Source organism: Chaetodon auriga, chromosome 5 (assembly GCF_051107435.1).
Source record: "Chaetodon auriga isolate fChaAug3 chromosome 5, fChaAug3.hap1, whole genome shotgun sequence".
In the NCBI taxonomy this organism is placed as follows: domain Eukaryota; kingdom Metazoa; phylum Chordata; class Actinopteri; order Chaetodontiformes; family Chaetodontidae; genus Chaetodon; species Chaetodon auriga.
In genome coordinates this window covers 13,241,780-13,260,178 of record NC_135078.1, presented here as the reverse complement: position 1 = coordinate 13,260,178, position 18,399 = coordinate 13,241,780, and the positions used below count along the sequence as shown (strand labels likewise).

At 40.0% G+C, this 18,399-nt stretch overlaps 2 protein-coding genes across 4 annotated transcripts; both read right to left on the bottom strand.

Annotated features, from left to right (window-relative positions):
- Window positions 1–234: 234 nt before the first annotated feature.
- Window positions 235–13,967, bottom strand: LOC143320324 (uncharacterized). Of its 2 annotated transcripts, none has more exons than XM_076729848.1 (19): window positions 13,864–13,967; window positions 11,102–11,258; window positions 10,570–10,721; window positions 9,725–9,878; window positions 9,211–9,403; window positions 8,621–8,715; window positions 8,232–8,418; window positions 7,763–7,860; window positions 7,504–7,657; window positions 7,287–7,405; window positions 6,510–6,677; window positions 6,205–6,318; window positions 5,797–5,849; window positions 5,380–5,494; window positions 3,603–4,932; window positions 3,305–3,459; window positions 2,420–2,513; window positions 2,105–2,306; window positions 235–1,607 (listed from the first exon to the last, which is right to left on the bottom strand). In XM_076729848.1, the coding sequence occupies exons 2-19, from the start codon at window positions 11,193–11,195 to the stop codon at window positions 1,116–1,118; spliced, it is 3,969 nt and encodes a 1,322-aa protein (XP_076585963.1). In that variant the 5' UTR covers window positions 11,196–11,258; window positions 13,864–13,967; the 3' UTR covers window positions 235–1,115. The 2 variants fall into 2 exon arrangements, with proteins under 2 accessions (XP_076585963.1, XP_076585965.1); XM_076729850.1 differs by having other exon boundaries at window positions 2,420–2,489.
- Window positions 13,968–16,009: 2,042 nt separating this feature from the next.
- Window positions 16,010–17,792, bottom strand: LOC143321280 (uncharacterized). Of its 2 annotated transcripts, none has more exons than XM_076731545.1 (3): window positions 17,539–17,792; window positions 17,389–17,451; window positions 16,010–17,312 (listed from the first exon to the last, which is right to left on the bottom strand). In XM_076731545.1, the coding sequence occupies exons 1-3, from the start codon at window positions 17,726–17,728 to the stop codon at window positions 17,170–17,172; spliced, it is 396 nt and encodes a 131-aa protein (XP_076587660.1). In that variant the 5' UTR covers window positions 17,729–17,792; the 3' UTR covers window positions 16,010–17,169. The 2 variants fall into 2 exon arrangements, with proteins under 2 accessions (XP_076587660.1, XP_076587661.1); XM_076731546.1 differs by having other exon boundaries at window positions 17,389–17,448.
- Window positions 17,793–18,399: the final 607 nt, after the last annotated feature.

The following is an 18,399-nucleotide window of genomic DNA, read 5'->3' as shown; positions in this document are numbered from 1 at the left end:
GGTGTATTCCAAAGAACTGTTCCTACACAAAATATAAAAAAATAAAGAATTCATGGGAAACTGTATGAACTGATTACTGAGCAGACACTGATAGAGGATCTGAAGTGATGATGTTTGGAGCATGTGGTTATAATTAGGGTTTTTGATAAGTTGTACAACTTACATTTTTGACATACAGTAAAGCATAAGGTTATCAAGCATGTCTGAGTTAAATGCAAAAATATCACTGAGGACTTTGGTTGTATTGTCTAATGTTTATTGATACAGCCCCTCTTACCCTCCTTTGGTTTCAGAAAAGGTGTTAACAGTCAAGTATCTTAATATAAGAGAATGAGCAGGTTACTGAAACAGTGTGTACAATCACAACAACAAATGCAATATTTTCTGACAAAGTAAATAATCCTTGGCTGTTTCACTAAAGAGCTCTATACTGTACAACACGCTGAAGTCAGACTGTACTTGAACACATAACCAATAACACAATAAGAATCAGTGTGATACATGATGCCTAAATAAGTAAAATTACAATAAGGCTACACATGCATTTTCTCTTTCATATTTCAGAAAATAATGAAATGTAAAAAGTAACATAAAGTCAAAAGCAAGACTAGAAGTTGTATTCAGAAGTAGTGTGTTACTGTCCTACAGTCAAACTGTCACATGACAGTAATTAATGTAACAACAGGGATTTATACAGAAAGTGCTGTGCTAAAGCTATGAAATACACATTTGTAAAAAGATGTGGATAATAATATAGGATGTTAGCCCATAGTTTGACCTAAGTTTAGGAGGATTCAACACTGGGACACATGCTTAATTCGCCTTCTTGCTGAGAGTTAGATGAGACGAATGTTACTCTCATGTTTCTGTGTTTAATATGTAGCTGAAGTCAGGAGGCAGTTAGCAACTTAGCATAAAGACTGAGCATGTAGAAACAGCTAGCCTGACTGCATTCAAAGTTTCAAAATATTATATTCATTAACATAGAGTTTTCATTCATTTAAATATGCTTTCTTGCAGTATAGGAATTTATGAGGCATCCTAATCATGTAACTATAGTGGTATAGTTACAGCAGGATATGGTTGCTTATGAGACTTTAGACCTTAATCTGTAGCTACTTACTCTGATGAAATCTGGCAGCTGATTGGTCATTCTCCTGACTGTTAAGTAATGGGGTACTGAACAGAGGTGCAGCCATGGAAGTGGAATTTGAGACTGAATTGATGTGAGTGCTGGTTCCTACTGCCATCGAAGCAGTGGCTGCTGGGTAAAAATGGACATCCACTGCAACTGTAGTGAGGCCCAAGGAGACATGGTGAGACAGAAGCAGGGGAGGGTTGCCATGTGAGATGCTGAGGCTGTGGTGGATGGGTGCCACATATGCCTCAGCACTTTGCAGGGTTAATGAGGAGCGCAGGCCTTCCTCACGTCTGGATGGTGGAGAGGGGGAAGGTGAATGGGAGGGTAAGGATGATGGAGGAGGCAAGGCATCCTGACACGGGCTGCGGTTGTCTCCTCTGTTACTGGTCCAATCCTCAGCACACTGCAGTTGGATGCTGGGCTGCGACAAACTGCAGCCCTTCTCCTCCTCCAGAGAGGCATCAATCTGAAATGGTAAGCAATAAAATTAAATTTATGAGGACTTAATGATGATTGAATTTGTGTGTGTTAAACTAGCAGTGGTGGATGTAGCCTCAAGCCACTGGCCTAACGCAGAGATGGGAAGCAGGCTAAATAGGTCGGTAAGCTCACTTAATTCTAAACCACAGATACAAACGAAAACAAATAACACTACAAGTGCACATTATGTCCAATAGGCCTCACAGAGGTTTATAATAAGAAAAACGTAGGGGAAACCACATAGTTTTGTTATTCTTATTCAGAGGATTCAGTTTTGTTTTGTTTTTTTAATTCATTTCTATGGCAAATACTGCTTTTGTTATATCTAGCTACAAAATAAGTTATTATCTGTTTAGTGATTATTAATTACTACTTTCACATATTCTGTTCATGCCCAGAGGACCAAAATTCTCTGAAAAGTCAGACAAAAAATGTCTCTTGACAAATACTATGTCATGTTCATGTGGTGCTGAGTTATCAAACCTTTGTGTCAAGAATGGGCTCAGGATAAGTCTCTACAGTGACTGAATGGTTGTCCAGAGAAGGTGGTGTGTCCTCTTGAAGATCTTCAAATGTGGGCTCCATCTGTACCGTGACTAGGCTGGGTCCTGGAGGTCGGGCTCGGGTGTCTGATGTGTTGGGGCTTTGCTCAATCACAGCCACACAGTCATCGTCTTCAAAAGCTCTGGACAAGAAACACAACACTTAAGTTTGCTGCATCTTTCACGAAGAGGCAAAAGGATGAATTGCAAGGCCTCATCTCATTTACTTTTTTGTCCCCTATAAGAGTGTATTTACCTGTTTTCATATGTTCGTCCTGCAGCGCGACGTTCAGCATGTCTTATGGGCACGCCTAGATTCCTCTGAGCTGTCAAGGATATGTAAATTGGCTCTAAAGGAATGGTTCAATATTTTGGTAAATATGCTTTATTTGCTCTCTGGTGAAGAGAAAATTGACACTACTATCATAGTCATCTATTAAATAGGAAGACTCAGCGAGTAGCTGATTAGTGTAGCTTAGCATACAGAATAGAAACAAGGGGAAACAAAGAAACACAAATTAAATGAACAAGATGTAATGTGTTAATTAGTGAGGTTTAGAGGTGCTAGTAGGCAGATTTTGCCACCTTTGGACCAAGCCAAGCTAACTGTGTTCCTCCTGTTTCCAGTCTTTGTGCTAAGCTAAGCTAACAGCTGCTGGCTGTAGCCTCATATTTAAAAGAACTCTCTACAAATTTAGCATTGCATGAATATTGTTAGACTCAATATGGGCAGTTTGAAAAAATAATTATAATTGAGGCAACAGAACCACAGATAGTATTGTTTTTATTCCATACAGGCGCCTGCATTACACACAATGCAAGTCAAACACCTAATGTTTGGAGATTCTGCAGTGTCTGCTAGTAGCGGCTAATGTAATCTTAAATTGCTGGCCTCATGTAGAGATGAGGAGCTAGCTGTAGACGTCTCCTAAGATCACTTTATTCTAACTCCACAACGGCCTCATTTTTTAAAAAAATTTCAAACTTGCAGTCTTTTTCATGTTATTTATTTACATATGCAGTCATCCCCAAAATCTGTGAACAGTCTTTGTGTAAAAATGGTGAGATCATATTTTCCAAAATGTTAAAGTATTCCTTGAATAATAAGGATTTTTGGAAGGTGTGGCTGAGGATCTCAGACCTGCTCGGCTTGTTGGTGCAGGTTCATTCTTCTGGACCACTGAATAGAAGGTAACAGTAATGAAGATGAAGGCCAAAGATACACCCACTCCCACCACGATGGGGATGTCATGTTTTTCTAGCACGGGTAGCCATGACGGTGACTGCTGCGTTACTCTGGAGTGTAGAACACAAATGAAAGTGAAATCTTGCTGCTTCGCTGTGCAGTTTTTTTTTTTGTTTGTTTGTTTTTTAAATCAACACAGCAGGAACTATATCTGCACAATATCCATCACTCCGTCATCTTTTTATTTACTTACCTTGGATCATTGCTGGTCATAGGTGATTGAGAGGTGTTTCTCTTTAGCCACTCTGTAAGGTCTGTGTCATTGGCGGATTTAGCTGACTGAACTGGGTCACCTTGCTGGGTAGTATTTAGTTGTACCTGATTGGACATGTTGAGCTGATGGACAACAGGAATCTCAGGATCCAGAGTTGGAGGATCAGAGGTCTGATCTGGAGGATGAATGGTTGAGACTGAAGGCTGGACTTTAAAAGGATTTCTGTATTGAAGTGGAAACATGTCTGTCTGTGGAGTAGCTTGTGAGTGGACCAGTGGATGTTGTGTTGCAGATGATTGAGGTTGGGACTGAGGAAATGTAGATATGATTGAAGCTGGTTTAGATAGTGTGGGTGAAGGTTGACTGTGCATTTGGGATTGTTGAGCCTTTGTGACCATAGGAGGTGAAGGCTGCTTGGAAGGCAGATAGTGCTGTATTGTCGACAGCTCAAGATGGAATTTCAAAGAAAGACTTTGAGTGAATGATTGTTGAGGATCAGACTGAGATATTTGTGAGAGCTTTGGTGAGGGTTGACGATGTGTTTTCTGATGTAAAGGTTGACCTGGGTCCTCAAGTTTGGTTTGAGAAATCTGTCTTGAAGTTGGTTCATGGTAGGATTGGTAAAGTTGGCTTTCTGTAAGCAGCTTGTGAGGTTGAGTTTGGTGCAATTCAGCTTGCGAAGCAGAAGACTGGGTGACTAGACCAGAGTGGTTCCTGTTAGTTTGAGTTACAGGACTCTGTGTTGGAGCCTGCAAATATGAATCCAACTTAAGAAAGCCAACGGATTTACCCACTGGAAGCTTTGACAGTGGTGGAGACATGGAAGTCTCAGTGAAGGACTCTGTGATTTCACTGGCTAGAGACACGGCACGGATATTAGATAGCTGAGAATCAGGCTCCGTCAATAATTTGTCACTGATTTGATGCTGAACTTGTGTACGTGAAGATGTTAATGTCCATTGCGATTTACTTTCAGTGAGCAGATACTGAACACTTGTACCCAACACTTCACTGGTGGCTACTGATGTCTGACTGTGTGTTATTGGTGGTTCACTATTTGAAATTAAAACAGGTTCACTAGTTAATGGCATTTGGGTGTGGAGATCTACTGACTGGAGGTTTGGATGTGGTGACATAGGTATCTGCAGGTCTAACGATTGGGTTGGATTGGTTGTTGGCTGATTCAGGTGGTGCTCTAAAAGAGGGCCAAGTGACTGCGATGACATCTTTAGATCAGTCACTACCCCCCTTGAAATTGCAGAATATGTGGTAGCTCTGTTTGTTGTAACATCGCAATGTGATAAGGAGCCTAGAAATAGTAAAAAAAAAAAAAAAAAAGAAAGAAAAAAAAGAAAAAGAAAAAACAGTTAATTACCTACTCCTTTGATATACCCAATACAATTTCACCAAAGTAATGCCTCATCTGATCAAATATGAGCAGCTGGTATTAGGGTGTAAATAAACCAAAATTGTTGCTGGATTAGCTTTCAGATGAATGCACCTTAAAAAATCGCTTACCCTGATTGTTTGAGACAGTTTTGATCCTCACTTTACAGTTCACCATTATTTTCCCCTCAAAATAAATTTGATTAACGTGACAGTTTGTTTTCAGTTTTTATGACTGTCTGGCTTTACACCGCTGTTGCTGCATTAGTGATGTTACAAGATCTGAGCAATTACCTTGATGAGTACATCATAACCTATAAAACTAATGGCTGGAGCTATAAAAAACTAAGTTTTGTCTGTAAGTACTTACATGTGGCCTCGTTATGCTGTGCCTGCACATGTGGATGATGTGTTGTCTTAAGGTGTTGCTCAGCCACAGAGTCACTAGATTGGGAAAATGGCAGTTCTTTGCCAGTGTTGGTGCTCTAGAAAAAATGGCAACAAAGACTCTTAGTTTCAGTGCAGGCACACTGTTTGGCACAATCATAAGCCACAAAACAAGTAATAAGCAGGTAATCAGCCACAAATATCACAGCAGTGATTTGACCCATTGACAGCTGAAAGTCACCACAAATGAATTTGCAAAGAGCACACACGATCAAGAATAATTCACAGCTTCTGGACGGAGACTGCACATGAAAATCTAATACTGCATCTGTACACTGTTCTGAAAGCAAAACTACACTACATAAGCCACAGCAGAGATTATCACAACATCATTACTCACAGCAGACAAAACCAGTCTTGTCTGCTTGCCTTTATCAGCTGCATGATGTTCAGCTGAGGACAGAGGACAGCATGAAAGACAATCAGCAAGGAAAAGAAACTTGTGCATGTGGGGTCAAGGACGCATCTTGCCCTTCTGTAACGGCATACGTGTGTGAGTGATTGTAGTTCATTGTGGATTAATAGTCAGAACACTGCCAGGACTCACAAGTGGGCTTAACCCTCAAAGTACATGAAATATTCCCCCATGTAATGACAGCATTCCACACACACATAAACACAAACACAAATATCCACTGTGTCTGTCCTGTGATGATAAGATGGGGTATGTTTGTGTGTTTTAATAATATGATTTATTAGTCACTCCACCACTGAAGAAGTAAGAGTGGATACGTAGATGTCAACATACCTGTGACAATGAGGATGGCTCGTTTCTGATGTCGTCCTGCTCGGTTCTCAGCGGTACAGTAATACTCCCCTGCATCATAATACTGCACGCTGGAAATATGCAGAGCTCCATCTTCTACACGGGCCATGAGATAACAAGTCACAAATCACAGAGAGCTGAAACATATTCACATTCAGTTTAGATATTAAAGTATTCATGTGTGTTTCCTCTTCTTCTGAGGATGTTATTGATGTTTGCTGCTGAAACAACTTCCAGTGAGAACCTGGTGAAAATAATTGCAAAATCCAGATACACTTTGGACTCACCATCAATGTGTGTGTCTTTAGTGGTTCTGATAGGGGGCTGTGTGTCTGCTCTGCCCCTGGTCCAGGTATATGTGATGGGCAGAATCCCTACAGCCCTGCAGGGCAGGACCACTGAATCCCCGATCCCGCAGCTCACCTGACCTATGAAAGTCACTATGATGGGACTCACTGTCAGGAAGAAAGAGGAAAGTGGAGTATATTCTGCATTTTAATGTTGGGATCTGCAGTTTCCTTTTTGTCCTATTGTGCCTTTGTATTTCCCTTCCCCACTGTCTCCTGTCTCTTGTGTGAGAGTCTAACTGCAGGGCATGGCTGGCAGGTCTGGCCCGGCCTCCTCTTCTCCTGAACACACCTTCCTCTAATCATTCAATCAAGACTCACCTGCTACCACAGTATATAAGCAAGGGCCTTCCACCCAGTGTTTGTTGAATTGCATGTTCTTCCTAGCGGTAACAACCAACAGAGTTCTAAGTACTTTTTGCTATTTTGGCTACTGTCAGTCTGTTTAATCTGGAACTAGACTCTCTTCCTCCCTGTTCACTCTCTGTCAGCTCGCTAGCTTCTGTGTGTGGATCTCTTAGACTCATCTGTTGCACATTTTTTGAACCTTCATTAAACCATTGCCTTTTTTTTACATACCGTCTCCGTCTCTAAGAACACACTTTTGTACAATGTGTCTTTTTAAGAGGATTGTAAGTTTGCAAGTCAATTGGACTCAACCATTATTTTAGAAGCAGTTGGTACATTACATACCATTTAAGTTAGTATAAAATTTACCAGCAACTCGGAGCATTGCTGTGCTACGACTTTGGCCCAGTGTGTTGGAGGCCTCGCACACATACAATCCCTCGTCATAGCTCCTGGCTGACTGGATGTGGAGAGTGGCATTTCTCAGTCTGTGTGAGAAAGGTGTAAATGGTCATATACTATAAGGCAGATGTCGTAGTACTTCATGTAATTTACAAGACAATAAAGTCGCAACACATGAACTCACCCCAAAGCAATCTTGCCCCCAGTCTGCTTAGAGTGGCCTCTCTTCACCCAGCTGATGGACGGTGGAGGGTGACCGGACACCTGACACTCCAGCAACACCCGAGCACCCACAGGCACCGTCAACACCTGGGGCCACAGTTTCACTGATGGAGGGGCTACCAGGAGGAGGGGAGAACAAGACTGACTTATTATATACGCAGATGAAGCATCAGTTTGAGTGTCCAGTGCCACTGTATGGCATGTCTATTGTAGCGTCATACCCAGAACAGTTAGGGTTGCTCTTCTAGAGGTGAGAAATCTTTGAAGGTGGGTGTTGGAGGCCCTGCAGAAGTAGCTCCCACTGTCGTACTCCTGGACACTGCAGAGAAACACACAAGCTTGTAGTAACCATGAAAAGCAAGAAGAACTAAGGATTTTACAGAATACTAATGCTATGAACAGTTTTATTAAGAGTAGGTTTTGTAGTTAGGCAACTGCAATTGTTTCACTAAACATACAAAATTAATCAAACTGTATAATATAATGTGGGGGTTGAATAATGTACACCCTTATTAATAGTTAACCCTTCATCATTGTTTAGCATTTCTCTTTTATCTCTATTAACCACTGTTGATCCATCTGCCCACTGTCATGCTCTCAACTACAGTACACAAAAGTGCAAAAACAAACCAACACTCGCACTGGGGAACATGCATGCCCTTAAACACGCACACATACACGCACACACACCTGTGGAAGAAGAGGTCTCCACTGGGCAGCACAGTGACATGAGCTGTGTGAAGGAGAAGCTGGTTGTTTCTGAACCAGGACACCTGAGCTGCTGGTCTGCTGAATGGAGGCCTGCAGGTGACAGTTACATTTTCTCCTCTCTTTACCGTCAGGTTTATGGGCTGCTGGACGAAACTCCAGTCCATGTCTGGAAACGCAACATGTGTGTCATGTAAAATGTATGTGTGTCATATTTATGTATGTACTTTTCAGTTTATGTTAAGTAAATAAATAGTGTAATAATAAATAATATAAATATATGAATAATGTAGTTCTTAATGAGTATAATAAAAATAATGTTTTTTAATGGCAGTTTGACAACATATGTACATTTTTAAGGCAAACAGTACCGGCTGGAAGAAGGAAGGCTGGCTGTGACTTGACCGACTCTTTCTGGTTGGATGCTTCACAGTGATACAAGCCCTCATCCTCCTTGGTCACGTTCCTGAAAACACAGCCAGAAATAAGACTTTAAATTCTGTCTGAGAGGAATATGAAAGCACTTTTAGAGCATCAAAACTCTCGACTGTGTGGATCACAACTTGTTAATTAAACATGGGAGGACACTACAGGAGGGACAGGAAAAAACATGACCTGTGCTCCTCAACATATTGGAAACATAACTGTATAATTCTAAACGATATAATAATATGCATTGAAGCTAATTATAGACACTAAAACAAAGGTGTTTAAATTCGAGCCACTGACAGATGCTTGCAATTCCACATTACATAGCCCACCTTTGGTATCCCCTTCAGGAACTGCTCTTGAAAAACATTTATTGTCCTGCCTAACAGTGACATCAATTATCTGCCATTGGTATTAAACATATTCCTGTACAAACTCAAAGTAAAACAAGCATAATATTTATAATAAATAGTGCTTGGATCATCATGAAAAACTCAACAACAGGAAAGAATTAATGTTGCTCTTGCAGGACCTGAATGTGAGGAGCTGTCCATTGTTCTGGAGGCTGAACGAGGCCGAGCAGTTTGTGAGCAGGCAGCCGTCTTTGAACCAATGCACCATGGGAACAGGGAAGCCACGGACAGCGCAGTGCATGGAGACCTCTGCTCCCACTGCAACAGTGGTGTTGTCAGGGCCCTGGATGATCTGCAGTCTTCTTGGGACCCCTACAAGGTGCCAACACTTTAAGATATTAACCCCACTGCAAAAAATGTATGTAAATAAGTCATTTAATGTAGCATTGGTTCTTAAAAAAAAAGTAGAATAAAGATATTTGGATGGAAATTTTTTCAATGAAAGCAACATTTTTGTGACCACGTTCTGCCTGATGCTGCCCTCTTTCAATACTGACAAAAATACTGTAACTACATTGAAGCAAGAACAATTATCAAATGCAAGGTGACGGTTTTCACTTCACTGAAATGTAACTGTGACAGTTTGCTGTGTTTGTGAACTGATAAGTGCAAGAATAAAAAGCATGAACTCACCCTGCACAGTCAGTTTAGCTGCCTTGCTCCTCTTGCTGATATTCAGTAAAGGATTGTGTGTGACACAAATGTACATCCCATCATCCTCTAATGTTATGTTAAAAAGATGTAGAGTGCCTGAGGTCTTTTTCTGGTTACCACCTCCATACACACCCTGAACATGAAAAACACAAGCATACAGATTAATACATCTGGGTCAAAAAGTACAATGGATTTCATCTTCTTCTCGTCTTGATTAAAAAAAAAAAAAAAAGACCAGACGTGTCTAGTTTGAATCCACTGCTCTGTTTTTGCAGGTTATGAGGCTTTTTGGTGCCTTTTTGAGGCTTGTGAAGCCCTGACATTAAACTGCATTTGTATGCTCACACAACATTTTAGCCAGTGCCTTCAGTGTGCAAGCTCTACGGCCACAGGAGGTTTCATCATTTGTCTTCCAAAGAGCTGCTTAAGCTCAGCTATTCCCTGCTGCCAAAAAACTGCAGTGTCAGGCAATGTTGGGCCATGTTTGAGACACTCGAACACTTCATTAATTTGTTTTGTAAGCAATGAAGATGCTCTTCTCACCCATCTGGTTCTTTATCTGTGGTTGGCGCTGGAGTCTGCCTCAGCCTCTGCCTCACTTGGCTGAGGCTGGCGACATCACAACACCACCTGATAACCATCACTATTAGTAGCCATTAAAGGTCCAGCCTATTCGCTGGACTTCCAAATCCTGAAAATATTTGAAGGGATTTGCTGCATTGTATTTCTGGTCAGTTTAGAGAGAAGTCCTACACGGAAAGTGGAGTTTGATACCCTTCTAATAAGCTGTCACATGGATCAGCCGAAGTTGTGTTGGTGCTCACCTGAATCTGTCTACCTCCTGCGACCAGTGTGCCATCTTTGAGCCAGGTGATGCTTGCAGGAGGGGAACTTTCACCTGACACACACTGGAAGAAAACTCCCTCTCCCTCTCTGACTGCCTGGTCCTGGGGACTGAAGAAAACATCCTCCAAACCTGGAACACACAGTATAAATAAGGAATGAACTCACTGTATTTAAGTACAATTTGAGGTACTTGTACCTTACTTATGGGAAGTATTGTACTTTTTACTATTCATTTAACTGCTATGGTTAGTAGTTACTTCAGTTTTAAAGGATCTGACTACTTCTTCCACCACTGGTCACCATTACTTCATAATTATTTCACTGGAATGTCTTTATACAGTATGTTGGCATTTTGTAGATTTTGGCTCGGGTATCAAATAACTCAGGACACAGTCATTGCAGTGTAGTGCTTAGTCCATTAAACTGTGTACTCAACTACTATGAATCGTCCATGATGTTAACCGGACAACAAACATCTGGTGGTTAACAATAATAGGTCCGTGAACTCACCCAGTTGGGATGAGACTGCCAAGCTGGACAGGATGAGTAAGCAGAGGTGAGAAGTCATCTGTGGAATCGTCCTAATGGAGACATAGACATGCATCCTACTGCAGAGCTCCCTGGGAGCCGTGAGGAAACCACCATACAGCTTCTTCCATGGTGTCAGCTGGGAAAGTGTGCACACATGAAAGACAGGAATTGGAAATGTGGTCAATATCAACCTCAGCTGTTATTTCACTTTGCTTAATATCATGAAGATTGACAACATTATGTGTAGTGTCTAGTTTTATACAGGCCATTAACACGCTAAGAATTACTCCTAAAGCACTCAGAGCATGTCCATAACAACGTAGTTACATGTGCGAGGTAATGAAAGCTACGGGATTACATGTTAGACAAGGAGGTACAGAAGTCTAACAGAGGAGCTTCAGCATGTTGAAAAGGACATGTCACGTTGTTTTGATGGGCCAAGCTTGTTCTTCAGCTCTGTATCACTGTATTAGATAATTACACAAGTACTTCTATACTGAAACACATTAAAGAGAGTTTCATTTGATTATAGCATTAATGCTGTATTAACTTTACCCAGTAAGGCGTCGTTTTGAGCCAGACACAACAAATTCAAGTTTTACATTTAAATGCATAATTACTTTTACAAAAAAAATGTGCAAAAACACCCAAAACTGCAAAAGATATACTTATTAGAAACAATCAGTAAGAAGAAGTGGCATCTAAGTTTGCAACCACACCATATTTTATACATCTAAGTGAATCTAAATTAAAATAACAGTAACACTAAAACCTGGTTAGTGTTGGGTTTTTTAAAGTGATTCTGAGTGGGCATTATGATGAAAACACACATCCTATACAACAGCTGTCATTTAAACACAACAAACAGCACTGAACCTATCGTTTGCATAGATTCACTCTTTATCCATTTCTAGCAAATGTATTCAGCGGATGAATTTAACACTACTCTCTTTCTCTCTCTCGTTCTGTCTCTTGCTCTTAATGCTTTCCCCTCCCTTTTCCCTTTGCTTCATTCCTATTTTGGTTGTGGGTCTGTCGCACCACAGTGAGCTCAGCTTTGTCCTCTTTAGTCCCTTGAATGGGCCCAGCCACTTTATAGAGCTCGCACTGTGGCCCTCCACTCAATGAAAGTGACATGAAAAGAGGCTGCGGAGCTTTGTACTATGAAGATCAGTTATTGGCCCTGTGCAAGGAAAGCTCTCCGTCTGATCACATAGGCTTTCATGATCCTCAATATGGCCATGTAAGGGCCGATCCTTTATTGTCTACACATGGCACAAATTTTGCGTATGCAATGCTGAATTTTCACGAGTAAATACGAGGGGATATTGAAGGGAAACATGCCAAAGACATAGTTTTGATCTCAAGAGGCTAATTTATGATTAAAGGGTTAAAACAGAATGTGTAATAATGAAGGTTAACGGGATTGTTGTGCTTTCAAGAATGCAAGAATTCACAGAGAGAAACATAAATATTTTGTATCAAATGTATCAGTTTTAGGCAAAGACTGTATTATCAAAATGGATATTAATCAGTTTTTCATCCAAATCTAGAACAACTTTAGCCAAATTACCTAAAAAGAAAATGCAAATGAATGTGAGTTCCCATCCCTTAACCCTATGCACATATCAGGAGGGGGACACACTGAGATAAACATTTGGTGGCGCTCATTCTCCAGTCTGGTGCCACCAAACTGTTGCAGAAGAAAAGGTCGCAACAAGATGCTGTAATTAGAAGAAGCGCGCCAGCCAAACCTCAAACAATGGAAAACTGTTAAGAAAATGTAATGAAAATTTTATGTTTGTTTCATCGGATCTCAGAGATCTGATGTTTCCACAGGCGCCGAATATACTCATCATGTAAAATTATGAATTAAAAAAAATCTTAATTAATCACAAAGTGTGTAAAAGAAAACATGGTGGAAACAGTGAAACCGGCAATACTTGAATCAATGGAATAAATAAATAAACAAATAACTTGATTTCAGACATTAGGACATTAGTAATCACTATTGAAGTGAATGCATGAATGAATTGCTTGATTGGTTCAACGGGGCTTGTGGCTGGTTACACTCTCATAAAGCTAAGAGCCTGTGGGTGTGTATTTGCTTGACTCACAAGGCTTCCCACAGATCATTTACTGTTTAGCATTTCATTATGATGTTTTTAGCCCACACACTCACTTGTATCCCTCAGAACAGATTGTTGAAGGCATAATATTCATTGTTTTATATTTACCCATTGCTACCGTTAGACAAATGAGTGAAGAGAATGAAACACACCTTGAAATGCAATCCAGCCTATTGCATTATTGCATTGCTACTTTTACTTAAGTAAAAGCTCTGAATAATGAGTGGTTATTGGGTACAAAGGAACAACATTTGAAAACAAGTCAGCTTGTGTTGGTTTGCAGTCTCTCTCATCATTCACACTTCCTCTACCATTAATACCACTAAATTTAGCACTCTAAACTGCTTTGATGCATTCAACAGATAATAAACTCTGCTGGTTTCAGTTTAGTGCATGTTGTACAACAATAATATGCGGTGCCCTCAGACACTAGACGAGGTCTGCATGTGCATATGGATAAACAGTGCATGCTGCACTGAGTGATCAGTGAACCTTAAGAAGTGAAAAAACACATCAGACTTCTTAAACTAAATACAAGACATCATGGAGGCTATTTTCACATTTTATCAATTCCAGTAACACTGAAAGACAGTTTAGAGTAAATATACTTACTCTGCACGTGTCCGAGGATTGTTTCTGTGTTGGTTTGCCATCAGCTCATTCGTCTTCTCTGTAGTCTGTGCAGAACCTCTGTTCCCCTCATGCATTTGCTGAGCTTCCACCTGGGAGAGAACAACGAACAAAAACCACATCAATGTGTTAGACACCCTCCACCCCCCTTCACATGCTCGTGCGCATGCACACACAGACACACGCAGACCATTCTCATTCAAAGCCAACAGCTGTAATGAAGCACAAAACCCTTAATTGTGTACCCATTATTTAGACAGTAAACAGATGCAAAAATGATAACACACTACACTCTCCTCACAAAACAATAAATTAAAATGTGAAGCCAAGTGCCCACTGATTGTAGTGAGTGTGAATTATGATATTAGAAAATGTGGACATTTTCAACCTTATATATTTGACTGTAGAATCGTTTGTCCACTATGACAGAAACAGTTTATATGCAGCAATGTACTATATGTTCCTATTCATGTTTGCATGTTCTCTTTCAACACAAAAAAAGTGTATATGCCTCTGTAAATACACTACATTGCCAAAAGTATGTGGACACACAAAGATTTCATGCATATGTGATTGTCATTTTAAAGCAACGGGCATTAATCTGCTGCCATAACAGCATCCACTATTCTGACAGGGTTTTGCACAAGATCTGGGAACCAGGTTGAACAGATTTGTTTCCATTCAGCCACAAGAGCATTAGTGAGGTCCAACACTGGGTAGGAGTACACAGTAGAAGTTCCACTTCATCCCAAAAATGTTGAATTGGGTTTAAACAAACACAGGTTGGAAGCACACTGTTGCCTAGAATATGTATAGCATCATCGTATTCTGTAGTATTCAGACTTGGGAATGGGAATTGAGGGTTTTACATCAAAAACCCCACAAAGGTGCACAAAAGTATGTGGACTGGGATCTGTCTGTGTCTTTATTATTTTATCTTTTTTGGTGGTGATTTTAAGTATCACAGTAAAGGCTGCTGTGTAAAGAGTGTACCATGTCAATAAAAGTGCTTGACTTTCAAGTTACAGTTCTTTCTGTCTCATTCTTCTGAGCTAACGCTTGTCACTTTTCTCCTTTGCATGGCGAGCAGTAGTGCTCATAGCTGCAGTCCTTCATCCTTTTGGTTGTGGGCCAAGCTACTTCCCACATTGCCACAACAATATTGTGTAAGCAAACATCCCTGTGACACTAAATAATGAATGTTTAGTGAATGAAAAACTGGCATGTTGGCGCACAGTGATCAACACCTAAGCAGATTTGTCAATTCAAAGTGTAAGTGCTTGTTAAATGTAGGTTAATGGGGATAATGATGACAACTACACCATCAGACAATCAATCAGGGGAGAGCATTTGTGGACATGCATTTAGGAAGGTGGTTCATTGGCGTAACTAGCAAGATTTCACTGTAAAAGATGTCTATCCTTTGAGCTCATTAAACCCATATTATATCATTTTCCAAAAGGAGGGTTCCAAATAAACTATAGCTGTCAACAAGATCATTATCTTCAAATTTAAACAAAATTGTGTACAGACATTCATGGTTCCGAGATGATGAATCCTGATGATTTTGTTAATCCTCTGACTTCTTATCAAACGCAAATGTGAGGTTAGCATTTGCAGCTCAGAGTGAAATGCCACAACAACCATTTCATGGAAAGTTGGTAGTTAGAGGTTAGAGTGAGTGGTGCTAATTAGCTGATTTTACCATGCTAACACACTAATAAGACAGTAAACATGGTAAACATTGTATCTGCTAAACATCAGCACGTCAGCAATGCCAGCATGTTAGCATGCTGGTACTGTCAGCATGACATTAACATTTAACTCAGTGTACCTAAATACAGCATCACAGAGCTGCTAGCATGGCTATAGACTCGGTCTTGTTTCAATCATACAATGATCTCTTTTTATATTAAAAGGGGAGAAAATACATAAATAAACAGAGCGTGCATGCAGTGGATTCTGTCTCACTTAGTTACATGCATTGCTCCTGCAAACATACTGTAGTCTTGCTCCCACATGTCTAGTGGGGCCAGATGAAGTCCTTGCAAATGTAAATTGACCATCCATTCAGCATAATCAAATGGAAATGAAAGTACAAATGCACCGATTTATAATCTATGCAGGAAGGGTCATTTTAATTAAGCAGACAAAGACTGATTTAGCAGGCGAAATGTAACATTGTTGGATTCAGGACAACATCAAACACATAAATCCACCAAAGGAGGTGAAGCGTCCCAGTTCTACCAAAAAATCTGTGTGAGAGCACAGTTTATTGTACACATTAAAAGGGGAGTCTGTAGTGAAGATCCATTGACTTTTCTCAATGCTGAGAAAAGGTGTTAATATACTGAAATGTATTGATTATTATATGTGTCATATGTATCATTTTATCAGGCCATTAAGATGGAGGAGTCCATCCCTTGTATATCCTCAGCCTCGTCCAGCACACTGTCTTCTTTTCCTTAGCTTTGCATGTGACAAATCTGAATCTTTGAATCATAGTACATAATCTATGTACTTTATTACTTGCACTTACCTATTCACTTGCAAATAAAACAAGATAAGATGAACATTATTGATCCTAAGGGAGACACTGTTAGATCCTCTCTGATTCTGGCTGAAATGCAGACGTATCATCTGAGATGTATGACATGATGAATATCATCAATGAAAAATGTCATTTTGTAAAAGTTTTACTGAGTTTTAATCTTGTTTTAGTCATGAAAATAAGGTTGTCAGTGGATATTTTTGTCATAGTTTTTTGTGATTATACTGTTGATGTGAGAGTGTTTCCGTTTTGTTTTTTTTTGAAACACCTGACAATGATGGAACTCAACAACAACCTCTCATCAGGTTCAAGGACATTAAAAACACAGCAAATATCCATAACAAAAATTTGCACTCACACAAAAATACAATATGAATACCAAAAACATGTATTCCACAGCTACCACTTAGGACATGGAGGTCATATCCTCTCTAATATTTCAGGGAATTTCGGGGATTACATAATATCATAAGACCATAATGTAGAAAAGAACATTTACAGAAGATATCATTTTAAGTCCTTCTTTAAGTACTCATAAGATTTACCTGAGATTTTGTTTGTTTGTTTTTTTTGCAAATCAAAAATAATTGTACTCATGTCCTCAGTCACTTATGTTTACAAATCTTGGCTATGATCCTGCTTTTGAATGATTACATATGGGACAATAAGTACATTTGCAAACATCTTCCAAACTTGTAATCATGAAGACTCTAACATCCAGTCATTTGACCCGAAAGTCATGACAGCATCATGACAGTCACACAGATAAGAGGTGAGAGGAGGAGGAAGCCTGGAGTGATGAGGATGGGCTGGGCTGCTCCGTGGAGCTCAGTTAAACAGAGAGCCTGCTCCAACATCTGGCGAGTCTCAGCACTAACACCTGGAAAACATGACAAAGACTTATGTGCTGAAACATGGCCTGATTCATAATGTCACACTTTATGAAGAGACCTTACCAAGCTGGGACCACTCCTTCCAGGCATGCAGAAATTCTGTGTCGTGTTCCCCCCCAGAAACTGCTGAATGTGAAACAAAAGTCTATTCATATCCACCACTCTGAAAAATGTCCTCATTCATAGTCCAGTGATGAGATAATCTGCTCTTACCTTTGGAGTGCTCAGTCAGCAGAAGTTTCAAATCTCTGAGAGCCTGGGTGAGGTTCTCCAGTCGGTGCTGCAGGTGGAGGTTTTCCTCTTTGAGACTGTGGATGGTGTCGTGCAGCTCATAGGCTGAGCTGCAGTGTGAAAGCAGAGGAAGTAACCACAAAACTGTGGTGACGTTCAAGATGGAAAACATTGTAGTAGTAATTGGAAACGTGTGATTGGATGTCCGTCAAATCTGCTGCTAGTCACAGTGCCGTTGAATCCCTCTGCAACTCCAGAATGTCTCAAACTCGGGTGAAAGTGTTAATGTTATTTGAGAGCTGGCCTGTTTCTGTGTCAACATTGATTCAGTGATGGGCAGCTAAATGCTCTGTCTGCTGACCACTCTCGAGGATCAATTGTTCTGTTTTGGATCCCAGAGCCCAAATTAGAGAGACACAGATAGAGTTAGTTTGGGGCTAATTATTCTTAATCCTTGCAAACAGCTTTTCAGTGATCACAATTTTTGCTTCTAACTAATGAATGAATTGCAAAAGACAGAAGCGTGATGAAGTCAAAGCGCACAAAAAGCACCTGCAGACCTGTGATTGGTGCACTGGAGTAAAATGTAATTAGCACAAAAAATAATAATTTAGGGTTAACATGTCGTATATAGACGGTGTAAAATGACATGCAATTACATTTATGTGACTACTTGGAAAGTGTAATATTTCTATTTTAAATGTATTAATTGCCAGATGAGTCATTTATTACAGAATTGTCTGTAGCCTTGAATTAAAAAATAAAAAAATAAAATATATATATTAGAAAATAGAATAAAAATATATCACATTGTCATATTACAAAAATCCAGTTAAACGTGTT

Bases quoted from the DNA above. Each gene is read 5' to 3' on its own strand.
- LOC143321280 (XM_076731545.1), bottom strand. From the start codon at position 17,728: ATGTTTTCCATCTTGAACGTCACCACAGTTTTGTGGTTACTTCCTCTG. The intron at 17,452-17,538 runs GTAAGAGCAGAT...TTTCACATTCAG, and splicing joins GCTGACTGAGCACTCCAAAG to CAGTTTCTGGGGGGGAACAC. The intron at 17,313-17,388 runs GTAAGGTCTCTT...CATGTTTTCCAG, and splicing joins GAAGGAGTGGTCCCAGCTTG to GTGTTAGTGCTGAGACTCGC.
- LOC143320324 (XM_076729848.1), bottom strand. From the start codon at position 11,195: ATGCATGTCTATGTCTCCATTAGGACGATTCCACAGATGACTTCTCAC. The intron at 8,716-9,210 runs GTCCTGCAAGAG...CTGTGTTTTCAG, and splicing joins GGACAGCTCCTCACATTCAG to GAACGTGACCAAGGAGGATG. The intron at 2,307-2,419 runs GTAAATACACTC...TTTCTTGTCCAG, and splicing joins GGACGAACATATGAAAACAG to AGCTTTTGAAGACGATGACT.